This window comes from Hyla sarda, unplaced genomic scaffold, assembly GCF_029499605.1.
Source record: "Hyla sarda isolate aHylSar1 unplaced genomic scaffold, aHylSar1.hap1 scaffold_580, whole genome shotgun sequence".
Lineage (NCBI taxonomy): Eukaryota > Metazoa > Chordata > Amphibia > Anura > Hylidae > Hyla > Hyla sarda.
In genome coordinates this window covers 86704-113913 of record NW_026610593.1, presented here as the reverse complement: position 1 = coordinate 113913, position 27210 = coordinate 86704, and the positions used below count along the sequence as shown (strand labels likewise).

At 45.6% G+C, this 27210-nt stretch overlaps 1 protein-coding gene across 1 annotated transcript in view; it reads right to left on the bottom strand.

Annotated features, from left to right (window-relative positions):
- The window catches only part of LOC130340272 (gastrula zinc finger protein XlCGF26.1-like), a 54978-nt gene extending 28007 nt beyond the window's left edge, over window positions 1-26971 (bottom strand). Inside the window, exons 1-2 of the mRNA XM_056554164.1 lie at window positions 26916-26971; window positions 15422-16549 (exon numbers count right to left, since the gene is read on the bottom strand). Of these exons, the coding sequence (XP_056410139.1) occupies window positions 15422-16549; window positions 26916-26934 (1147 nt within the window). The 5' untranslated portion in view covers window positions 26935-26971. The remainder of the gene's footprint in view (window positions 1-15421; window positions 16550-26915) is intronic.
- Between the last annotated feature and the right edge of the window lie 239 nt (window positions 26972-27210).

The window sequence follows — 27210 nt, the reverse complement described above, 5'->3', positions numbered from 1 at the left end:
CTTAAGGAGGTGAGTCTCCTGGAGACAAACCACCGCCGCCTTCTGTTTATGCATGGAATATAATATCTTTGCTCTCTTCTCAGGGACATTAAAACCCTGAACATTCAGGGACGCAATGCATAGGGAGGCCATCAATTAAGGACAGTATCCAAGAGGAGAGCAAAGAGGCAAGTAACACTGCTATCCCCCACTATAGAAAGGAGTATGTGGGTAGGGAAAGGGGTTAGGAGTATGTGGGTAGGGAAAGGGGTTAGGAAAGACGGGAAGGAGCACGGTAAGACAAGGATGGAAGGAGGGAAAATAAGGGGGGAGCACTGAAAACGGGAAGGGAAGGTAAGAGACTAAGAGGAAAGAAGAAGGGAAAATAAACCAGCAGACTACAGCAGTGTCTGCAAAGGCAAACTAAGATAAGTAGCACACGGCTAACACCAGGTAGGGGATAATCCTACCACAACCTATTGGGGGCAACAGGATAGCACAACAAATCAGTGAGAAAGGGAGCAGAACAACAGTAAACATGGAAAGGTAGAGAGCTCCGAGGACACACACCGAAGAGGAGGAGGCGAAAGAAAAAAGGGGGAAAAAGTGAGATGTAACCACGGCAGAAGGAGAAGACAAGGAGGACAGTCCTGCAGAGTATAGTAGAATAATGAAGGACTACCAGTCAGGAGGAGAGCAGGAGCCAAGTTATCAACAACCTCAAACAGGAGGGGAGCAGTAGCCCAGACAAAAGCAACCTGAGGGAGGGAATAATAAAAATAAAAAGGTAGTGAGAGTACAAAATCAATTGCATATGTCAATATGTAAGATCAAGGCAAGACAGTCAACGGTCCCTAGAGCCTCCAGGACCCTCATCAGAGCCCGATCTACTTCGAGGGCGGCGTCAGGAGCGCTGGGGCCGCGGTGAAGGTCCATCCTGCTGCGATGAACGCAGCCGAGGCGGTGGGGGCTTCAATGAGGAGAATGGGTCAGCAGACAGTTCCTTCCATCCCGGGAGAGTAAGAAAGGGCAGTCCAAACACCTGAAGGAACTGGGGAAGGTCCTCCGGGGTGCGAAGAGTAGCCGATTTGTCCACGTGGTGTGCGTGGAGCGCAAACGGAAAACCCCAGCGGTATAAAATGTGACGAGATTGTAGTTCCTGTAGAAGGGGCTTCAATGAGGCTCGCAGTCTGGACAGGTCAGGGAATAACTGCAGTTTAGCTCCATCAAAGTTAATGTCCCGCAGGTGGTGGGCTTTTTGCATAATGTCCTCCTTGACAGAATAATAGTGAATGCGGCAAATAACATCACATGGCCTAGCCAGATCCGAACTGGGAGGGCGGAGGGCTCGGTGAGCCCTATCAATAGCAATAGGAGATTGGGCTGGACGGCCTAGTATGGAATTGAATATATCAGTTATAGTGGGTAGGAGTACATCTGCTTTTGTCGCTTCCAGGAGCCCCCGCAGTCGAATATTATTGTGCCGGTTGCGGTTTTCCTGATCATCCATGTGAGAATGTAGCAATTTCTGATTGTTCGCTTGTCTAGTTACAGCGTCCCGCAGCTCGGCAATAGAGGTCTGGGTGACAACACGAAAGGAATCCAGAGCACCCACTTTGGCAGAGAGGGTATCCACCTCAGACTGCACCACCTGGATATCTTGTCGCCAGGAAGCGTGGAGATCCTCCTTAAGGGCCAAAATATCATGTTTTGTAGGTAAAAAGGACAGCAGAGCTTGCAGTTCTGAATGGAATTGTAGTATGCGGGCAGCATCAGAGCTAGAGGCAGGTAGGGTCATAGTCTCTACAGTCAGAGGCCGCGTGGTTGAGGCCTGAGGTGGGTGTGAAGAATCTCCAACAGTGTGCATAGCAGGCTCCTCCACCATAGCCTGCAGGGGCCAGGGGCTCCCCCCTGAGGAGGACCAGGAGGGGCTCGGAGAAGCAGGGGGATTCTCCATAGAAACAGCTGGGGGCTCAGGTGGCACCTGCGGTAGAGGTGAGGGGGCCACCATTGCAGAATACAGGAGAGGGGACCCCTGGGGAGGCAAGCTGGACACCATGACAGTGGGGACCAGCGCCAGTGGAGGGAGAGTCCCGACTGATTGGTGAGGCAGAGTCACAGAGGGGTCCCCCAGAGGAGAGGGTGGGGGCTCCACTGCCCAAACTGTGTCCGGCCGGGGGCTGGATTGGGGGGTCACAGGAGTGTACGGCCGGGGCTGGAGCGGGGTGTGCAAGACGTGCAGGCCTGCTGAGGAGCGCGTCCCCGGCTGCAAGGAGGACGCGCAGGGCGGTGTCTGGGCCAGGACCGGAGCGCTGAGGTCCGCGGCCTGCAAGTCAATCAGTGGGAGAGAAGAGGGGCCCCGCTCCACCTCCCCACACTCACCGGCTCTCCTCCGCTGCTGCTTCACGAGGTCTGCTTCCGGAGATGAAGATGGCGCCCAGGCATCAGTGCAGCACTCGTCCCGCTCCTCTAAGCTGCGGTGGGCGGGGCCTTACGCTGCAGTGAAGGAGCAGAAGATGGCGGCGGCCCAGGGTGGGCCTTCCCCGAGGACTCCGGCAGGCCGATCAGCGGGGCAAAAAAGTTAGAGATGGGCGTAGGGGATGCTCTGGGGCCTGCTGCACCCCTGGGTCCCCTGCCCTTCGTCCTCCGTACCATGGCACAGGATAATAAGTCCTCCTAGCGTCGGGTGGACACGGAGCTCCTCTGGAACACGTCTACCCTGCGTGCATAGCTAGACACGCCCCCGTATCCAGCCTTTTTATGTAGTATAAGCTATTTCCTAGTCATCAGATGGACCAGGTCCTTTATCCTATAGTATCAGCCTTTTTATGTAGCATAAGCTATTTCCTAGTCATCAGATGGACCAGGTCCTTTATCCTATAGTATCAGCCTTTTTATGTAGTATAAGCTATTTCCTAGTCATCAGAGGGACCGGGTCCTTTATCCAATAGTATCAGCCTTTTTATGTAGTTAAACTCTTTCCTAATCATCAGATGGACCGGGTCCTTTATCTTATAGTATCCAGCCTTTTTATGTAGCATAAGCTATTTCCTAATCATCAGATGGACCGGGTCCTTTATCCTATAGTATCAGCCTTTTTATGTAGCATAAGCTATTTCCTAATCATCAGATGGACCAGGTCCTTTATCCTATAGTATCAACCTTTTTATGTAGCATAAGCTATTTCCTAATCATCAGATGGACCGGGTCCTTTATCCTATAGTATCCAGCCTTTTTATGTAGCATAAGCTATTTCCTAGTCATCAGATGGACCGGGTCCTTTATCCTATAGTATCCAGCCTTTTTATGTAGCATAAGCTATTTCCTAATCATCAGATGGACCAGGTCCTTTATCCTATAGTATCCAGCCTTTTTATGTAGCATAAGCTATTTCCTAATCATCAGAGGGACAAGGTCCTTTATCCTATAGTATCAGCCTTTTTATGTAGCATAAGCTATTTCCTAATCATCAGATGGACCAGGTCCTTTATCCTATAGTATCAGCCTTTTTATGTAACATAAGCTATTTCCTAATCATCAGATGGACCAGGTCCTTTATCCTTTAGTATCCAGCCTTTTTATGTAGTATAAGCTATTTCCTAATCATCAGATGGACCAGGTCCTTTATCCTTTAGTATCCAGCCTTTTTATGTAGTATAAGCTATTTCCTAATCATCAGATGGACCAGGTCCTTTATCCTTTAGTATCCAGCCTTTTTATGTAGTATAAGCTATTTCCTAATCATCAGATGGACCAGGTCCTTTATCATATAGTATCCAGCCTTTTTATATAGCATAAGCTATTTCTGTAACGCCGAGTGCTCCGGGTCCTGCTCGCAGCGCCCCGGTCAGACTCGCTGACCGGGAGCGCTGCTCTGATTCCCCCGGCGGGTCGCATCACGTTCTGTTTACCTGCCCTGTTCCCCGTCTGCTCAGTCCCGGCGCGCGGTCCTGCTCTCTAGGGCGCGCGCGCCGGGTCTCTCAGATTTAAAGGGCCAGTACACCATTAAGTGGTGTCTGGTCCAATCAGTTCTAATCACTCCTACTCTATATAAACCCACTTCCCCTTCCTGTCCTCGCCGGATCTTGTTGCCTTGTGCCAGTGAAAGCATTTATTGTGAGCCTATTGCCTGTGTATCCAGACCCTTTGCCGTTGCCCCTGACTACGAACCGTTGCCGCCTGCCCTAACCTTCTGCTATGTCTGAACTTGCCTTGCCTTGTCCTTGTGTACCGTGCCTTGTGTACGACAACAAGACCCTTGTGTACGACAACAAGGCCGGCGGCGTGTGACGTCACGCTCCGCCCCTCAATGCAAGCCTACGTGAGGGGGCGTGATAGCTGTCTCGCCCCCTCCCGTAGGCTTACATTGAGGGGGGGAGCGTGACGTCACATGCCGCCGGCCTGGTGGTGATCCGTAATCAGACCCGGAGCGAACACGCTCCGGGGACCGATTACAAACGGGGTGCCGCGTGCAAGATCCCGGGGGTCGCCAGTGGCGGGACTCCCGCGATCAGGCATCTTATCCCCTATCCTTTGGATAGGGGATAAGATGTCTAAGCACCGGAAAACCCCTTTAACCGTCTCAAGGCCGCCTTCGCCTCTGCATTGGTCCTGTCCAGGCCTGATCCTATGAAGCCTTTTTTCCTTAAGGTTGACGCCTCCTCGATCGGATCGGGAGCCATTCTTCTTCAAAAAAACGCTTCTGGAAAAAACATCACTTGCGTTTTTTTCTCCAAAACCTTCTCTCCTACAAAAAAAAACTATTCTTTTGGAGACCGAGAACTTTTGGCCTTTAAGTTGGCGCTTGAGGAGTGGAGACATCTCTTGGAAGGATCCATTTGTCCCATCACCATCTACACGGACCATAAAAATGTATCTTATCTCCAGACCGCCCAGCGGTTAAATCCTCGCCAGGCTAGATGGTCGTTGTTTTTTGCCCGCTTCAATTTTGTAATACACTTCTGTCCTGCTGACAAGAATGTCAGGGCTGATGCTCTGTCACGTTCCACCGATGCCTCCGAGTCTGAAGCTCCTCTACAGCACATTATACCACCTGAGTGCCTGATCTCTTCTGCCCCAGCCTCTCTGGTGCAAATCCCTCCTGGAAAGACTTTTGTCCCTCCACGTCTTCGCCTCAAGATCCTCAAATGGGGGGGCGGAGCATGGCCGCAGACTTAGATGGACGCGTGAGCCTGCAGCTCTCCGTTCTAGCTCGCTCCTAGCACCTTTTACTACACTCCTTTTAGCGTGAAAATGGTCAAAATCGGCAGGGGAGCGCACAGTGAGCCTGCTGACTCTCCTAAGTCGGGCAGGAGCCAGGCAGACATGACCAAATTCTGGAAGAAGAAGAACGCCACCTCTCCGGCCAGACCTCTTAAGATGGCGCCTGAACCTCCTTCCCGCCAGACCAGGGAGGATATGGCAGACTCTGAGGACTCTGAAGAAGAGGTAGCCTCACCGATGGTGACACAGCACTTCATTGAAGCCTTCATGAAGAAAGCACTCTCGATGCCCTAAAGCCTGTGATCTCTGAACTGACTGAAATCAAGACGGATGTACGTTCTGTTGGTTATAGGACGGAGGCACTGGAAGCGGCGTGCACCAGCATTTCCACGCACTCTGAGACTCTGGCGAACAGGCAAGCTAAACTGGTTACCCATGTTAATTCCGCCCTATCTCTCATAGAGGACCAAGAAAATAGGAGCTGCCGTAAAACATTCGTGTTAAGGGGCTCTCGGAGTCCTGGGCTCCGGAGGCATTGCGAAAAGTGACGATGGAGATATTCGCCATCCTACTGGGTCCTGAGAGAGCAGCACAGATTATTATTGAGCGGGTGCATCGCGCACTGCGACCGAAGCCGAAACCCTCAGAGCCGCCGAGAGACATCATTTGTGGCTTGCTCTCATTATGTGGCTTGCTCTTCATTATGTGGACACTGCAGCAGTCCTGCAAGCAGCGAGAGAGCACAGACCCCTCACTTATGGGGAGGATGAACTTGCCTTGTTCCAGGACTTATCACCCTCCACCATGGCTAAATGCAGGATCTTAAAACCCTTACTGGAGACACTGTGGAACAAGAATCTTACCTATGCTTGGCTTTTTCCCTTCAGGCTGTCCATTAATCACAATGGAAGAAGGCTTACTGTGCGCACACCGGAGGATTTGGAGACGGTGTGGTCGACCCTGGACATTCCTCCGTTGAACATTCCGTCCTGGCTACCGGTGACAGATTTACAGTCTCTCCCGCCTCTACCGCAGCAAGAGGAGTGGAGGCTAGTCGGCAGACAGAAATCCAACAAAACGAAGAAGACACCGGTGAAGGATCAGCCTCCCCCGCGCTGAGAGACTCTGCTGGATGGACTGGCCTGCTGGCTGTCTCAGGTTTTCCTATCTGACAGTTACCTGATTTACCTGTTTATTACTGACCTTCACTCTGACATAGTCCTTCAGAGTTTGTGTGGACATTAGTACAACCATTTCATGATTCATAGTTATCTGTGCATTGCCTACCTTGTGTCATCTAGGGCCCTATTAGGTGCTGAGTTAGGCATGTGTTTGATATTGGGGTTGGCCTTCCTGCCTGTGGTTTGCTACTCACATAGAATGTCTTTGGTGCTGCTTGGTATGCATGATGAGACTAGCGGGGAGGTCTCTGCTCCTCTGGTGAGTGATTGCTGCTTGCATTTTGCCTGTCTTTTGCTCAGTTTTAGTCTTCCTTGCCCCTACTTTGTCTTTGTTCTCTCTGGGCTTCTCCTTGGCCTCCTCTCCTATCTTCTTCTTTCCCTTTCTCTTCACCCTCTTCTACCTCTTTTCCCACCTACACTCATTTTCTCCACCCAGCTCATTGACTTTCCCCCTAGTCTTCACACTTTCTCTTTCTCATTTACCTCTTCACGGGCTAGGAATATTGGTCTAACCGTTGACCGTTTACCTCTCCCCCAGCACACCCTTATGTGAAATTTTTTTTTTCTTCCTCGCTATACTGCTAGGGAACATATTATTGGTGCCACTTTGCACTACAATTATCTTTTAGTTCGATCCATTGAAGTTGATTCGGTTTTGTTTGCTTCATCTGTTGACCCTTACCCGTACCTTCCCTACCCCCTCACACCCCTGAGTGCACTTCAGTCCGTCTGGTTACCGCCATGCCTAACATAAAACTCATGTCTTATAATGTGAGAGGTTTTAATACATCCAATAAGAGGCATCACATAATAGAGCTGGCCAGGAAACAGGGAGCGAATGTGCTGCTAATACAAGAAACCCACTTTAAAGAATCAAAAATACCAAGGTTGCCTCTGAGACACTTTGATAGATGGTTCCATTCCTTTCAAGAGTCATGAGCATCTAGGGGGGTCTCTGTAGCGTTACATAGATCCCTGCCACTGTGCGTCCTGGATATGTTCAGGGACTCAGAGGGTAGGGCTCTTTTCCTGAAAGTTCAGATACAGGCACTAAAATTTACTATAGCAAATGTGTATGTTCCTAACCAACACCAGGTCAGCTGGTTATTACAGATCCTGGACAAGCTAGCTTTGTTTGCGGAGGGTCCTATTGTGTTAGGGGGTGATCTGAATATTACTTTAAACCTGATTCTAGACTCCACCTCAGGGAAATCCCACATTTCCTTTAGGGCACTTGCCAAATTGCACTCTAAACTAACTGACATGTCTCTTTCAGATGCCTGGCGCCTTCTCCATACCATGGAAAAAGACTACTCGTATTTCTCCGCTGTTCATAATTCATACCAACGTTTGGACTATTTCCTGGTACACTACAAGTTTTAACAGGACCTCAGAGCCGCAGGGATCTCTTCTATTACCCTGTCTGATCAAGCTCCTGTCTCTATTTCCCTATCCCTTTTCTCCTCTCCTCCTCTGCCCTCGAGATGGCGAATAAATGAATGTATTCTGGAGAATAGGGAAGCTAAGGGAGATGTTGAAAAACAGCTACACATGTATTTTGACATTAACACCAAGTCAGGTCCTTCAGCACCCATGGTGTGGGAGGCCCATTAATCATATATACGTGGTATATTTATTTTGTGGGGAGCTAGGCTTAAGAAGGAAAGACGATTGTCAGTTTCCAACCTGCTGTCCCAGATCTCGTCCCTGGAAAGATCCCATAAACGCTCTAGGGCGCTACTCTTACAGGAGCAACTTAAATCTCTTAGAGAGCAACTTCTACAACTCCTTCAGGACAGATCCTCGAAACCATATTTACACTATAGACACAAACTGTATGCTCACGGGAATAAAGGAGGAAAACTTATGTCGTCCTTACTCAAAAAGGCTAAGGCCAAAAGTCACATCTACGCCATTAAGACCCCTTGAGGGCTTACCCACACAAACTCACTTGACATGGCTAAGGCATTCAGAGACTTTTATGACTCACTTTACAATCTGAGAGGAGCTGACACATGCTCACAGTTGGAAGGCCGCCAATGGCTCACGGATGAATTCTTGGCGGATTTGCATCTCCCTGAGTTAACACCAATGATGGCACAGGAACTTCTACTCCCCATAACTCAAGAAGAGGTAAAAAGGGTCTTATCCTCTTTTCCCCCAGGTAAGAGCCCAGGTCCAGACCGACTTCCTCTTGCCTACTATAAAGCCTTCCTACCCACATTGCTGCCCCACCTCACCGACTTTTGCGCGGCGCTCTTCCAGGGGACATTGCCTCCCAAACAAACGTTAGAAGCACATATTACGCTGCTCCCTAAGGAAGGAAGAAACCCTGAGGAATGCGGCAGTTACAGACCGATTTCTCTTCTTAATCTAGACCTCAAAATCTGGGCGAAATTACTCTCCATGCGTATGAAGAGATTTCTGCCCCACCTCATTGGTGCTGGTGATGGAGAGCCTACTACAGAAAGTAAGGCAGATGTCGGAAATAGCAGGGAGCCATACTTCGAGGGGCGAACTCAAAGTATTGGCATTTGCAGACGATCTCCTGTTTTTGCTGAGCAACCCTACGGAAAGCCTACCCTGCCTGGTTCAGTTGTTTGAGCAGTTTGGATCGGTATCCAATTTTAAAGTAAATTGTCTAAATCGGAACTCCTCAATGTATCCTTACCCTCCGCTTGTCTTTCTAAGCTAAAAGGCTTGTCCCCATTTCCCTGGTCTGCCTCATACCTGAAGTACCTAGGGGTTAATATTACTGCCTCAATTGCCAAATTATATGGAGCCAACTTTAAACCTTTGCTTAAAGAAATCAACCAAATACTGAATGAATATGACCACCCGATGATTTTGTGGTTTTGCAGAAAGAATGTAGTTAAGTGCTATGTGATGCCTAAAGTATTATACAAAATGAGGATGCTTCCTATCGCTTTACCTCTCACATTCTTCCGCCATATGAGAATCAGTATTTCAAGATACGTCTGGAAACAAAGCAAACCTAGACTGACACATAGCTTATTGACCAGACACCCTAGGGAGGGGGGTATAGGCCTTACGGATGTCAGAAACCATTATAAAGCTATTCAGCTCCAAAGATGGCTAGATGAAGTTAGATCGTACTCTCTTACTAGAGAGGTAGCACTCGCGCCACAAGGGGAACCATCTAGAGAACTCCTCCGGACTCTCTGGTTGCCCTCTCCTAGGAGATATCTCCACATCTTTTGTATCAGGGTATGACCTCTGTCTAGCTTGAACTCTCCCCTCTTCTATCCCCTGCCCTCTCCCCTTTCTTTCCTGCTAGCCTTATACCTGCGGCTGTGGACCTGGAGGAACCAACCTTTACAGCTATGTGGTCGAAACTAAACCATATCCCTATTGCTCAGCTCTTTGGGGGTGGAGAGGTGCCAGGTGCTCACACCCTGCAATCATACATACCGTTTCAGAGGTTCTCTTTTCTGCATGTCAGTCACTTCATTCATTGCTGCACTCTATTTGCCCAAAAGTATAAAACGAATAGGCCTCTCACGAAGTTTGAGGAGCTTATCACCACTACCAACTACAAGAATTGTAATTTGTCTGCGTGCCTGAAGTGGGTGACTCATGCCAGAGAACAGACTCCTCCACACTACATAGCGTCCTGGGCGAAAGAACTGGGTGTAACTTTCACTGATGAGGAAGTGACCTCTATACTTACCCGATCTCATGGTCACTCGAGGTGTATTAGGCTACAGGAGTTGCATTATAAAATTGTGTCGAGGTGGTACAAAACCCCTGAATTTCTGTACAATCACCAACTGTCGGAAACAAATCTCTGCTGGCGTGGTAAATCACAGATTGGCACTCATCTGCATGTCTGGTGGACTTGCCCCATCATTGCCTCCTTCTGGAAGGAAGTGGATATGCAGATCTCTCATATCCTGCAAAAACAGATCACTCTTACACCCTCATTAGTCCTGCTAGGTCTGGCTTCTCCAGATTATTCCCCCCACAGACACTCCCTAGCCACCCACTAAATTGCAGCAGCTAAATCTCTAATACCTCTATATTGGTTACAAAATTCCTCACCATCCCTTTCAGAGTGGAAAAAGAAGGTGCACGAGATATGCAGATTTGAGGAACTTTCACACAGGGCACGATGATCCTATGATAAGTATAAAGTCATATGGTCTCCCTGGCCAACCTTTGCTAAAACATGATGTCACTCTTAGCGAAATATAATCTGAGTTATGCATTGACCTGAATCCCTGATATTGCACTCCCCTCCACTTCCCCTCCTTCTCCCCCCCCCCCATACCCTATCTTGTCCTAATCTCATGTTAAAAGGGTCCCTGTATTAACATCGGGCTTATGCTCGTTCTTGTATTGGTTGCGCAATTTTGTATGCTAACACTAATTGCTGTTCTCACTTTCTATGATTCGCTTGGTTGGCTGCTGCTGCACCTGCCAAACTGCACTTACGTTACTTTATATGCCTTAACCACCTTTTGTTTTCCTGCATGTTTGTTTACTTATTCAAGAAAAAAATAAAAAGAAATTTGACAAAAAAAGATCCTCAAATGGGGTCACTCCTCTCACTTAGCTGGCCACGCTGGAATCAAAAAATCCATTCAGTTAATTTCCCGACAATATTGGTGGTCCTCCGTGGAGAAGGATGTGGCTGATTTTGTTCGGGCTTGTACAGTTTGTGCCCGTGATAAAACTCCTCGCCATAAGCCTGCAGGCTTTCTCCTTCCTCTGCCAGTGCCCGAACAGCCATGGTCCCATATTGCTATGGACTTTATCACTGATCTTCTACCTTCTCACGGCAACAGTCATTTGGGTGGTCGTTGATCGTTTTTCTAAAATGGCTCATTTTGTCCCTCTGCCTGGTCTTCTTTCCGCGCCACTGTTGGCGAAACAAGTTTTTTCTTCAAATTTTTCGTCTCCACGGGCTTCCCACGCACATAGTCTCTGACAGAGGCGTTCAATTTGTTTCAAAATTCTGGAGGGCACTCTGCAGTCAATTAAAAATCTGATTAAATTTTTCATCTGCTTACCACCCACAATCCAACGGTCAAGTGGAAAGAGTTAACCAGATACTTGGTGACTACCTGCGACATCAAGATGATTGGGTCGACCTTCTGCATTGGGCCAGATTTTCTTACAATTTTAAAAACTCTGAATCCTCTTCCAAGTCTCAATTTTTTGTGGTATACGGCCGTCACCCTCTTCCCCCCCTCCCTATGCCCACTTCTTCTGGAGCTCCTGCCGTGGATGAACTGACTCAAAATTTTTCCTCTATCTGGCGTGACACTCGAAAGTCTCTTCAATTGGCATCTTCCCGTATGAAGAGACATGCCGACAAGAATAGAAGGGTTCCTCCTGTTTTTTCCCCCGTTGACAAGGTATGGCTTTCTGCTACGCACATATGATTCCGGATACCCAGTTACAAGTTGGGTCCTCGATTTTTAGGCCCATTCAAGGTCAAAAAACAAATTAACCCTGTCTCTTATCAACTTCATCTTCCTCCCTCTCTCCGCATCCCTAATTCTTTCCATGTTTCGTTGCTCAAGCCTGTTGTTTTTAACCGTTATTCTGTTTTTCTCCCAAGGTCACTTTTCCTGCTCCTGTCTCTGGCTCCTTTGGTCCAATCAGTTCTAATCACTCCTACACTATATGAACCCACTTCCCCTTCCTGTCCTCGCCGGATCTTGTTGCCTTGTGCCAGTGAAAGCGTTTATTGTGAGCTGGCAGAGGAAGGAGAAAGCCTGCAGGCTTCTGGCGAGGAGTTTTATCCAGACCCTTTGCCCCTGACTACGAACCGTTGCCGCCTGCCCTGACCTTCTGCTACGTCTGACCTTGCCGTGCCTTGTGTACCGCGCCTGTCTCAGCTGCCAGAGAGGTTGACCTGGGGGTTACCTGCCGCAGCAAGTCCATCCTGCTTTGCGGCGGGCTCTGGTGAATACCAGTAATCCCTAAGACTCCGTTCTCCTGGTACGGCCCATGTCATCGCCTCTCTGGCACAGAGGATTCACTATCCGTGTCCTCCCCGCATACCAGTCCAGATCCTGACAATTTCCTAATCATCAGATGGACCAGGTCCTTTATCCTATAGTATCAGCCTTTTTATGTAGTATAAGCTATTTCCTAATCATCAGATGGACCGGGTCCTTTATCCTATAGTATCAGCCTTTTTATGTAGTATAAACTATTTCCTAATCATCAGATGGACCAGGTCCTTTATCCTATAGTATCAGCCTTTTTATGTAGCATAAGCTATTTCCTAATCATCAGATGGACCAGGTCCTTTATCCTATAGTATCAGCCTTTTTATGTAGCATAAGCTATTTCCTAATTATCAAATGGACCAGGTCCTTTATCCTGTAGTATCCAGCCTTTTTATGTAGTATAAGCTATTTCCTAATCATCAGATGGACCGGGTCCTTTATCCTATACTATCCAGCCTTTTTATGTAGCATAAACTATTTCCTAGTCATCAGAGGGACCAGGTCCTTTATCCTATAGTATCAGCCTTTTTATGTAGCATAAGCTATTTCCTATGCTAATTTCATTCGTGAATATCGCATATTCGCGAATTCGTGAATATAGCATTATATATTCGTAATTACGAATATTCGTTTTTTGTTTTATTTCTTCACAGTACACATAACAGTGATCATCCCTCTCTGCTTCCAGCTTGTGTGGTGTAAAGAAGGCTCTAATACTACTGTGTGAGACTGGCGTGGGAATTTAAGCTTATGCTAATTCTTGTATATGCTAATTTTCCGCATATGCAAATTTTTGCATACGCGAATTTTCGCATATGCAAAAATAAAACGCGAATATTAAGAATATGCAAATTTAGCGAATATATGACGAATATTCATCCATATATTTGCGAAATATCTCGAATTTGAATATGGCCTATGCCGCTCAACACTAGTCATCAGAGGGACCAGCTCCTTTAACCTATAGTATCCAGCCTTTGTATATATTATAAGCTATTTCCTAATCATCAGATGGACCAGGTCCTTTATCCTATAGTATCAGCCTTTTTATGTAGTATAAGCTATTTCCTAATCATCAGATGCACCAGGTCCTTTATCCTATAGTATCCAGCCTTTTTATGTAGCATAAACTATTTCCTAATCATCAGATGGACCGGGTCCTTTATCCTATAGTATCAGCCTTTTTATGTAGTATAAGCTATTTCCTAATCATCAGATGGACCGGGTCCTTTATCCTATAGTATCAGCCTTTTTATGTAGTATAAGCTATTTCCTAATCATCAGATGCACCAGGTCCTTTATCCTATAGTATCCAGCCTTTTTATGTAGCATAAACTATTTCCTAATCATCAGATGGACCGGGTCCTTTATCCTATAGTATCAGCCTTTTTACGTAGTAGAAGCTATTTCCTAATCATCAGATGGACCGGGTCCTTTATCCTATAGTATCCAGCCTTTTTATGTAGTATAAGCTATTTCCTAATCATCAGATGGACCGGTCCTTTATCGTATAGTATCCAGCCTTTTTATGTAGCATAAACTATTTCCTAATCATCAGATGGACCAGGTCCTTTATCCTATAGTATCCAGCCTTATTATGGAGCATAAACTATTTCCTAGTCATCAGATGGACCAGGTCCTTTATCCTATAGTATCCAGCCTTTTTATGTAGCATAAGCTATTTCCTAATCATCAGATGAACAGGGTCCTTTATCCTATAGTATCAGCCTTTTTATGTAGCATAAGCTATTTCCTAATCATCAGATGGACCAGGTCCTTTATCCTATAGTATCAGCCTTTTTATGTAGTATAAGCTATTTCCTAATCATCAGATGGACCAGGTCCTTTATCCTATAGAATCAGCCTTTTTATGTAGCATAAGCTATTTCCTAATCATCAGAGGGACTGGGTCCTTTATCCTGTAGTATCAGCCTTTTTATGTGTCATAAGCTATATCCTAGTCATCAGATGGACCGGGTCCTTTAGCCGCCCAGGATTTTAGCTGCCTCGTCTAGGGTTTGTAATAAATAAAAGTATCTGCAGCGTCTTATGTTCAGAAGAGACAATCTTCAAGGGAGATGCGCGGATCCTGTCTGATGCCTTGAATTAAAGTCTCTATAATCATAATGAGAAGGGGGCGGGGACAACACTGACGCGTTACATTCCCTATATACAACGTCAGGGACAATATTACATTTATTATAAGTCCAGTGTGCGGAGATGAATATAAGAATAATAAATAATATGAGAAAGAAAACTTTATTAACAATTGGTAACAAGTTTGGAGATGCAGTATATCAGGGGTCTCAAACTGGTGGCCCTCCAGATGTTGTATAACTTTAACTCCCAGCATGCCAGGACATGCCCGGACAGCCGTTGGCTGCAGATAACCGTTGTCGGCCATGTTAAGGAATTTAACCCATTCCTTCAGGTACATTTGCTGTTCGAGGCCAAATTGGAAATGTTTTATCAATCAGGCCTGATAGATTGGAAGAAATGACACAGACTGGGATCTGTATACAGCGTCTGCTGACGTTTACTACATACAGCAGAATTCTTATAGGCAAAGATGAAAGGACGGCAAACTGCCCAATGATACCTGGTTACAAACAGGCGTCTTATCTCTAAGTAGGAAGGACGGGAAGTGTGAACGTCTTCAGACTCAGTAGCCTTGGAGTTTTCTGTACACTCAGCAGTTGTGGTTCTTGTTTACAAGTTTCCTGGTTATAATTCTGGTAAAGTTCACACTCAGTTCATAATGAAGGAGCATAGACAAGATGGTGGACTATAGACAACATAGTGATGATATACAAAATGGCGTATAATCATATAAAGGATTATTATAAAAGGTTATATAAAAACCTATAACAAGCTGACTCCCCTCACAGGCATGCTGGGAGTTGAAGTTTTGCAACATCTGGAGGGCCGCCAGTTTGAGACCCCTGCAGTATATGATATATGTCAGATATCCTATGTACATGGTTAATATATAGATGTGATATCTGCATCATGTATTGCTCTGAATTGGCTTGTCTCCTGTGTGAATTCTTAGATGTCTGTTAAGTGTTTTTTTCTCAGTAAAACATTTCCCACATTCGGAGCATGAAAATGGCTTCTGTCCTGTGTGAGTTCTTTCATGTTTAACAAGATCTGATTTATGAGTAAAACATTTTCCACATTCTGAACATGAAAATGGCTTCTCTCCTGTGTGAGTTCTTTGATGATAAACAAGACTTGATTTAATAGTAAAACATTTTCCACATTCTAAACATGGAAATGGCTTCTCCCCTGTGTGAGTTTTTTGATGATGAACAAGAATTGATTTCTCAATAAAACACTTTCCACATTCTGAACATAAAAATGGCTTCTCCCCTGTGTGAGTTTTTTGATGATAAACAAGACTTGATCTCTTAGAAAAACACTTTCCACATTCTGAACATGAAAATGGCTTCTCTCCTGTGTGAGTTCTTTGATGATTAACAAGACTTGATTTTGCAGTAAAACATTTTCCACATTCTGAACATGGAAATGGCTTCTCTCCAGTGTGAGTTCTCTGATGTCTAACAAGTTTTGATTTACAAGTAAAGCATTTTCCACATTGTGAACATGGAAATGGCTTCTCTCCTGTGTGAGTTCTCTGATGTTCAACAAGATATGATTTTTGAGTAAAACATTTTCCACATTCTGAACATAGAAATGGCTTCTCTCCTGTGTGAGTTCTCTGATGTTCAACAAGATATGATTTTTGAGTATAACATTTTCCACATTCTGAACATGGAAATGGCTTCTCTCCTGTGTGAGTTCTCTGATGTTCAAAAAGATATGATTTTTGAGTAAAAAATTTTCCACATTCTGAACATGGAAATGGCTTCTCTCCTGTGTGAGTTCTTTGATGTATAACAAGACCTGATTTAAAAGGAAAACATTTCCCACATTCTGAGCATGAATAGTGTTTCTTTCCTGTGTGAGCTTGTTGATGTCCAACATTCCTTCTGTGACTTTTCTGTGATAATTGAGAAGACAGGACCTGTATATAAGGATGAGATGACAGATCTTGGCTGTGAAGGGCTGAGGGTGTATCTGGGATAATGGAATGTTCTTCATATGTATCTTGTGTGATATCATCATCTGCTTTATAATCTGAAGATATAAGATTCTCCTCTGATCTCCTGGTATAAGAATCTGCCAAGCATAACACAGAATTTATTTTAACCCCTTAACAACTCAGGAAATTTAAGCTTTCCTCTGAGAGCCAAAACTCTTTATTTTGCCATAACATTTTTTGCGGCGCCGATCCTTCATTCACTGTGCGGTGAAATTATTTCTCAGGTGAATACAATCACAAGGATACTCAGTTTGCATAGTTTTTGTTACTTTGTAACCCCTTAACCAACCAACAACACCACCCTGCATGCCCTCATACAGCCTATACCTCTGCAGCAGACCCAAAAATGCGACTACCAGCATGTTGCACAATTACTTTTACTATACTAGTATATGGTGAAACATGCTGGGAGTAGTTTTGGGTTAGGTTAGCTGCAGAGCCATAGGCTGTATCAGGGCATGGTGGGTGATGTAGTTTTGGGTTGGTCAGCTGCAGAGCCATAGGCCATATCAGGGCATACTGGGAGTAGTTTTGGGTTAGGTCAGCTGCAGAGCCATAGGCTGCAGGGGCGTACCTAGAGCATTTGGCACCCGGGGCGGACCCTTTGTTTGGCACCCCCCTCTAATTACACCTCCCTCCCCCCACTAATTACACCGCCTCCCTCCCCCTCCCCCTTAATTACACCTCCTGCTTCAGCGCATTCTGATCCTCTATATGAAAACAATTATTATCATAACCCTGCCAGACACTCTCTCTGAATATAATACTGCCACACACTGTGCTCTCTGAATATAACACTGCCATACACGGTCCCCTTTTAACATAATACTACCACACACTGTAACCTATGAATATAATAATACCACACACTGTACCCTATAAATATAATACTACCACACACTGTACCCTATAAATATAATACTGGCACACACTGTACCCTATAAATATAATACTACCACTTACTGTACCCTATGAATATACTACCACACACTGTACCCTATAAATATAATACCACACACTGTACCCTATAAATATAATACTACCACACACTGTACCCTATAAATATAATACTGGCACACACTGTACCCTATAAATATAATACTACCACTTACTGTACCCTATGAATATACTACCACACACTGTACCCTATAAATATAATACCACACACTGTACCCTATAAATATAATACTACCACACACTGTACCCTATAAATATAATACTGGCACACACTGTACCCTATAAATATAATACCACTTACTGTACCCTATGAATATACTACCACACACTGTACCCTATAAATATAATAATACCACACACTGTACCCTATAAATATAATACTACCACACACTGTACCCTATAAATATAATACTACCACACACTGTACCCTCTGAATATACTACCACACACTGTACCCTCTGAATATACTATCACACTTTGTACCCTCTTGTAACACACTGTACCTTATAAATCTAATACTACCACACACTGTACCTTATAAATATAATACTACCACACACTGTACCCTCTGAATATACTACTATACACTGTACCCTCTGAATATAATACTACCACACACTGTACCCTATAAATATAATATTGGCACACACTGTACCCTATAAATATAATACTACCACACACTGTACCCTATAAATATAATACTACCACACACTGTACCTTATAAATCTAATACTACAACACACTGTACCTTATAAATATAATACTACCACACACTGTACCCTCTGAATATACTACTATACACTGTACCCTCTGAATATAATACTACCACACACTGTACCCTATAAATACAATACTACCACACATTGTACCCTATAAATAATATTGGCACACACTGTACCCTATAAATATAATATTGGCACACACTGTACCCTATAAATCTAATACTTCCACACACTGTACCTTCTAAATATAATACTACCACACACTGTACCCTCTGAATATAATACCACACACTGTACCCTATAAAAATAATATTACCACACATTGTACCTTATAAATATAATACTACCACACACTGTACCCTATAAATATAATACTGGCACACACTGTACCCTATAAATATAATACTACCACTTACTGTACCCTATGAATATACTACCACACACTGTACCCTATAAATATAATACCACACACTGTACCCTATAAATATAATACTACCACACACTGTACCCTATAAATATAATACTGGCACACACTGTACCCTATAAATATAATACCACTTACTGTACCCTATGAATATACTACCACACACTGTACCCTATAAATATAATAATACCACACACTGTACCCTATAAATATAATACTACCACACACTGTACCCTATAAATATAATACTACCACACACTGTACCCTATAAATATAATACTACCACACACTGTACCCTCTGAATATACTACCACACACTGTACCCTCTGAATATACTATCACACTTTGTACCCTCTGAATATAATACCACACACTGTACCCTATAAATCTAATACTACCACACACTGTACCTTATAAATATAATACTACCACACACTGTACCCTCTGAATATACTACTATACACTGTACCCTCTGAATATAATACTACCACACACTGTACCCTATAAATATAATATTGGCACACACTGTACCCTATAAATATAATACTACCACACACTGTACCCTATAAATATAATACTACCACACACTGTACCTTATAAATCTAATACTACAACACACTGTACCTTATAAATATAATACTACCACACACTGTACCCTCTGAATATACTACTATACACTGTACCCTCTGAATATAATACTACCACACACTGTACCCTATAAATACAATACTACCACACATTGTACCCTATAAATAATATTGGCACACACTGTACCCTATAAATATAATATTGGCACACACTGTACCCTATAAATCTAATACTTCCACACACTGTACCTTCTAAATATAATACTACCACACACTGTACCCTCTGAATATAATACCACACACTGTACCCTATAAAAATAATATTACCACACATTGTACCTTATAAATATACTACCACACACTGTACCCTCTGAATATAATAATACCACACACTGTACCCTATAAATATAATACTAACACACATTGTACCCTATAAATATAATACTACTACTACCACCACACACTGTACCCTATAAATATATTAGTACCACACACTGTACCCTCTGAATATAATATTGGCACACACTGTACCCTATAAATATAATACTACCACACACTGTACCCTATAAATATAATACTACCACACACTGTACCCTATAAATATAATACTACCACAAACTGTACCCTATAAATATAATACTACCACACACTGTACCTTATAAATCTAATACTACAACACACTGTACCTTATAAATATAATACTACCACACACTGTACCCTATAAAAATAATATTACCACACATTGTACCCTATAAATATAATACTACCACACACTGTACCCTATAAATATAATACTACCACACACTGTACCCTCTGAATATAATACCGCACATTGTACCCACTGAATATAATAATACCACACACTATAACCTCTGAATATAAAACTACCACACACTGTACCCTATAAATATAATACTACCACACACTGCACCCTCTGAATATACTACCACACACACTGTACCCCATAAATACTACCACACACTGTGCCCTCTGAATGTACTACCACACACTGTACCCTCTGAATATAATAATACCACACACTGTACCCTATGAATATAATAATACCACACACTGTACCCTATAAATATAATACTACCACACACTGTACCCTATGAATATAATACTACCACACATGTACCCTATGCAGGGATGTGGAAATCCTATCGCCCGACGCCCGGGACAAGTAGTTTTGGGCGCCGGGCAGGTGAATTGTTCATAGATTTAGCCCTGTATCGGGCTAGCAGGGACAGACACACTTCCCCTTTATTTTTCTTTAATGTCGGTGTGAGGCGCAGAAGCCGATGGAAGTCTACACCTCCCACCGGCGCTCAGAGTGCATGGAGGGGGCGGCAGCCTCCAGCTGACTGCAGAGTTCCCTTATCTCCCCTCCCGGAGGATGGACGGAGCTCAGAAGACACAGCAGGGTGAGAGAAAGGATATAGACAGCTCCGTGCACAGCTCCATCCCCCGCACATAGCTCCATCCCCCGCACACAGCTCTATCCCTCCCCCTCTCCTGATCTGTCTCCACAGGACCTAATCCACCACATGGAGGTTGCTTGTTTGTACGGGGAAAACACAGAGCAGGGGGGGGGGGTGAGGGGGAGGACGGAAATCTCACCTCACACCAGCGGTTACTACAGCTCTGATGTCCACTCATGGCGGCTCAGGTGAGGAGGCCGAGAATACAGGTGGCGGCGGCAGGAAGGGTGGCTGTATATGTATGGTGTGAGTGTATGTGTGATGTGTGTATGTAATGTATGATGGGGGGACAGCGGCAGGTGTATGTATGATGTATATCAGCGTTTCCCAACCAGGGTGCAACCAGCTGTTGCAAAACTACAACTCCCAAAATGCCCTGGGCATGCTGGGAGTTGTAGTTTTGCAACAGCTGGAGGCACCCTGGTTGGGAAACACTGGTGTATATGTATGGTGTGAGTGTATATGTGATGTGTGTATGATGTCTGTCTATGTGTGATGTGTATGTAATGTATGATGTGTGTATGATGTCTGTCTGTGTGTGATGTGTATGTAATGTATGATGTGTGTATGATGTCTAAGTGTGATGTGTATGTAATGTATGATGTGTGTATGATGTCTAAGTGTGATGTGTATGTAATGTATGATGTGTGTATGATGTCTAAGTGTGATGTGTGTATGTATGTGATGTATGATGTGGGGGGGCAGCGGCAGGTGAATGTATGATGTGTGCATATGTATGGTGTATATGTATGGTGTGTGTGTATGTAATGTATGATGTGTGGGGTGGGCAGCGGCAGGTGTATGTATGATGTGTGCATATGTATGGTGTATATGTATAATGTGAGTGTATGTAATGTATGATGTGGGAGGGGGGCAGTGGCGGGGGTGTGTGTGTATGTATGATATGGGGGCAGTGGCTGGTGTATGTATGATATGTGTATGCATGAATGTTTTGTATAGGAGCGGACTGTCACGTCGGGCATTAGGGCAGTTGTGCCATCTAATTTTATTTATTTTTAGTGGCACCCGCACTGAAATGCACCCCCAGAATCCTCCCCTTCATACTCACCCGCCAACCAAGAGCCCCACGGATGCACACAAACACGCCCGAACCAAAACTACAACTCCCAGCATGTTACACCATAACCTAAACTGTAGAACTATAAAGTGTAACATGCTGGGAGTTGTAGTTTTGGTTCGGGTCAGCTGCAGAGCCATAGGCTGCATCAGGGCATGCTGGGTGTTGTAGTTACTAACTGTAATTCCCAGTATTCCTTGACACAGACTATGGCTCTGCAGCTGACACAAACTACAACTCCCAGCATGTTCCACAATAACCATAACTGTACTACTATACAGTACAACATGCTGCAACACCCACACAACCATAGGCTGTATCAGGGCATGCTGGGTGTTGTAGTTATCTAGTAACTAAATGCAACTTCCAGCATTTTCTGACACAAAATGCACCATATAAACTGGAGAAGCAGAACCCCCCCCCCCCCCAGTAACACATAAGTCCCTATTGAGACGGAAAAATAGTGATTAAAATATTTTAATAAGTGCGTATATATGTGAATAAGCCCCTTTCCTAATAAAAGTTTCCAATTTTCTTTAAATAAAAATAATGTACAAAAATAAACATAAGTGGTATCGCTGCATGTGGAAATGTCCAGACTAATAAAATATGATGTTAATTAAACCGAACGGTGAACGGTGTAAATGTAAATAATAGTCCAGAATTGTTCATTTTTGGTCACTTCATATGAGAAATTTTTATACGGTGATCAAAAAGTTACATCTAGACTTTTCTGGGCTTGTCTGGGGTGTAAGAGGATCTACAGCTCTCCCCCCGCTAATACCCTGACATACTGCGATCGCCTATTAACCCATAAGATCACCGCTGTCAGCAGTGTCTAAAGGGATCTTATATCCATCCCTGGTGGTCTAGTGGGGGGATCAGACTATTTTGGTTGAAATTATTTCATCTACCAGGACAAGTGGATTTTCTTGAGGGACAAGTAGATTGTGTTCCGCTTTAGTCCCTTGGACAAGTAGTTTTTCTTTTATTTTCCACACCCCTGCCTATGAATATAATACTAACACATATGTAGTGATGTCAAAACTGTGGACCTCCAGATGTTGCAAAACTACAAATCCCAGCCTGCCCAGACAGCTAATGTAGACGGCTGTTGTAGTTTTGCAACATTTGGACAGGTAGCCCATAAAACAGCGATGATGCAGACATGAGGAAGGAACAGTAATGAGATGGTTGGGGGGGGGGGGTGATGATGCAGACATGAGGAAGGAACAGTAATGGGATGGTTGGGGGGGTGATGATGCAGACATGAGGAAGGAACAGTAATGGGATGGTGGGGGGGATGATGATGCAGACATGAGGAAGGAACAGTAATGGGATGGTGGGGGGGGGTGTTGATGTAGACATGAGGAAGGAACAGTAATGGAATGGTTGGGGGAGTGATGATGTACACATGAGGAAGGAACTGTAATGAGATGGTTGGGGGGGTGATGATGCAGACATGAGGAAGGAACAGTAATGGGATGGTTGGGGGGTGATGATGCAGACATGAGGAAGGAACAGTAATGGAATGGTTGGGGGGCGTGTTGATGCAGACATGAGGAAGGAACAGTAATGGGATGGTTGGGGGGGTGATGATGCAGACATGAGGAAGGAACAGTAATGGGATGGTTGGGGGGGGTGATGATGCAGACATGAGGAAGGAACAGTAATGGAATGGTTGGGGGAGTGATGATGTAGACATGAGGAAGGAACAGTAATGGGATGGTTGGGGGGGGTGGGGTGTTGATGCAGACATGAGGAAGGAACAGTAATGGGATGGTTGGGGGGGGTGATGATGCAGACATGAGGAAGGAACAGTAATGGGATGGTTGGGGGAGTGATGATGTAGACATGAGGAAGGAACAGTAATGGGATGTTGGGGGTGATGATGCAGACATGAAGAAGGAACAGTAATGGAATGGTTGGGGGAGTGATGATGTAGACATGAGGAAGGAACAGTAATGGGATGGTTGGGGGGCCTGTTGATGCAGACATGAGGAAGGAACAGTAATGGGATGGTTTGGGGGGTGCTGATGCAGACATGAGGAAGGAACAGTAATGGGATGGTTGGGGGGGGGTGTTGATGCAGACATGAGGAAGGAACAGTAATGGGATGGTTGGGGGGTGATGATGCAGACATGAGGAAGGAAAAGTAATGAGATGGTTGGGGGGGTGATGATGCAGACATGAGGAAGGAACAGTAATGAGATGGTTGGGGGGGTGATGATGCAGACATGAGGAAGGAACAGTAATGAGATGGTTGGGGGGGGTGATGATGCAGACATGAGGAAGGAACAGTAATGGGATGGTTGGGGGGGTGATGATGCAGACATGAGGAAGGAACAGTAATGGGATGGTTGGGGGGTGATGATGCAGACATGAGGAAGGAACAGTAATGAGATGGTTGGGGGGGGGGTGATGATGCAGACATGAGGAAGGAACAGTAATGAGATGGTTGGGGGGGGGTGATGATGCAGACATGAGGAAGGAACAGTAATGGGAAGGTTGGGGGGGGGGGGGGTGATGATGCAGACATGAGAAGGAACAGTAATGGGATGGTTGGGGGGTGATGATGCAGACATGAGGAAGGAACAGTAATGGGATGGTTGGGGGGTGATGATGTAGACATGAGGAAGGAACAGTAATGGGATGGTTGGGGGGGGTGTTGATGTAGACATGAGGAAGGAACAGTAATGGAATGGTTGGGGGAGTGATGATGTAGACACGAGGAAGGAACAGTAATGGGATGGTTGGGAGGGTGTTGATGCAGACATGGAGGAAGGAACAGTAATGGGATGGTTGGGGGGGGTGTTGATGCAGACATGAGGAAGGAACAGTAATGGGATGGTTGGGGGGTGTTGATGCAGACATGGAGGAAGGAACAGTAATGGGATGGTTGGGGGGGGGTGTTGATGCAAACATGAGGAAGGAACAGTAATGGGATGGTTGTGGGGGTGTTGATGCAGACATGAGGAAGGAACAGTAATGGGATGGTTGGGGGGGTGATGATGCAGACATGAGGAAGGAACAGTAATGGGATGGTGGGGGGGGGTGATGATGCAGACATGAGGAAGGAACAGTAATGGGATGGTTGGGGGGCCTGTTGATGCAGACATGAGGAAGGAACAGTAATGGGATGGTTGGGGGGAGTGTTGATGCAGACATGAGGAAGGAACAGTAATGGGATGGTTGGGGGGGGGTGTTGATGCAGACATGAGGAAGGAACAGTAATGGGATGGTTGGGGGGGTGTTGATGCAGACATGAGGAAAGAACAGTAATGGGATGGTTGGGGGGTGTTGATGTAGACATGAGGAAGGAACAGTAATGGAATGGTTGGGGGAGTGATGATGTAGATATGAGGAAGGAACAGTAATGGGATGGTTGGGGGGGTGATGATGCAGACATGAGGAAGGAACAGTAATGGGATGGTTGGGGGGCCTGTTGATGCAGACATGAGGAAGGAACAGTAATGGGATGGAATGGGGGGGCGTGTTGATGCAGACATGAGGAAGGAACAGTAATGGGATGGTTGCGGGGGTGTTGATGCAGACATGAGGAAGGAACAGTAATGGGATGGTTGGGGGGTGTTGATGCAGACATGAGGAAGGAACAGTAATGGGATGGTTGGGGGGGGTGTTGATGCAGACATGAGGAAGGAACAGTAATGGGATGGTTGGGGGGGGGGTGATGATGCAGACATGAGGAAGGAACAGTAACGGGATGGTTGGGGGGGTGATGATGCAGAAATGAGGAAGGAACAGTAATGGGATGGTTGGGGGGGGGGTGATGATGTAGACATGAGGAAGGAACAGTAATGAAATGGTTGGGGGAGTGATGATGTAGACATGAGGAAGGAACAGTAATGGGATGGTTGGGGGGGTGATGATGTAGACATGAGGAAGGAACAGTAATGGGATGGTTGGGGGGGGTGATGATGCAGACATGAGGAAGGAACAGTAATGGAATGGTTGGGGGGGTGTTGATGCAGACATGAGGAAGGAACAGTAATGGGATGGTTGGGGGGGTGATGATGCAGACATGAGGAAGGAACAGTAATGGAATGGTTGGGGGAGTGATGATGTAGACATGAGGAATGAACAGTAATGGGATGGTTGGGGGGTGATGATGCAGACATGAGGAAGGAACAGTAATGGGATGGTTGGGGGGGTGATGATGCAGACATGAGGAAGGAACAGTAATGGGATGGTTGGGGGGGTGATGATGTAGACATGAGGAAGGAACAGTAATGGGATGGTTTGGGGGGGGGGTGATGATGTAGACATGAGGAAGGAACAGTAATGGGATGGTTGGGGGGTGATGATGCAGACATGAGGAAGGAACAGTAATGGGATGGTTGGGGGGTGATGATGCAGACATGAGGAAGGAACAGTAATGGGATGGTTGGGGGGGTGATGATGTAGACATGAGGAAGGAACAGTAATGGGATGGTTGGGGGGGTGTTGATGCAGACATTATGCACAGTAATGGGGGGGGGGGGGTTGGGGGATGATGAAGACATGAGGAAGGGACAGTAATGGGATGGTTGGGGGGGGTGATGATGCAGACATGAGGAAGGAACAGTAATGGGATGGTTGGGGGGGTGTTGATGCAGACATGAGGAAGGAACAGTAATGGGATGGTTGGGGGAGTGATGATGTAGACATGAGGAAGGAACAGTAATGGGATGGTTGGGGGGGTAATGATGTAGACATGAGGAAGGAACAGTAATGGGATGGTTGGGGGGGTGATGATGCAGACATGAGGAAGGAACAGTAATGGGATGGTTGGGGGGGTGATGATGCAGACATGAGGAAGGAACAGTAATGGGATGGTTGGGGGGTGATGATGTAGACATGAGGAAGGAACAGTAATGGGATGGTTGGGGGGGTGATGATGCAGACATGAGGAAGGAACAGTAATGGGATGGTTGGGGGGGTGTTGATGCAGACATTATGCACAGTAATGGGGGGGTTGGGGGATGATGAAGACATGATACACAGTAATGGGGGTTCAGCCTCATCATCCCCCCACCCCAACTCCCACATTACTGTGCCACATGTCTGCCTCATGTCAGTCTCTCAAACAACAACAATAACACCACACCACCCCCTCTCCTCTCTTCTCCCCCCTCCCCTCTCCTCTCCATCCCCCTGCCCCCCCATAGCTCTCCCAGCAGGGTGCACCACTCACCCCTGCTGTTCCTGATCATCCTGCTCGTTCCTCATACACGCTTCACTGAACTGGTATGCCTGGGACCAGTCCTGACAGCTGACATAATAGACGTCAGGGCAGCTCCGCCGTCCGACACATTCCACCCACGCCCCCTCGGCGTCACGTATCAGTGACAGATTGACTCCAGGCACAAATTAACCCCTTCGGAGTCCAGCAGGGGGGGGGGGCACAGGGGGGGGGGGGCACAATTGGGTGGGTATAACAGTATTTCACAGTGAGTGACACCGACGGTCGGACGCATGGCAGGGATGGC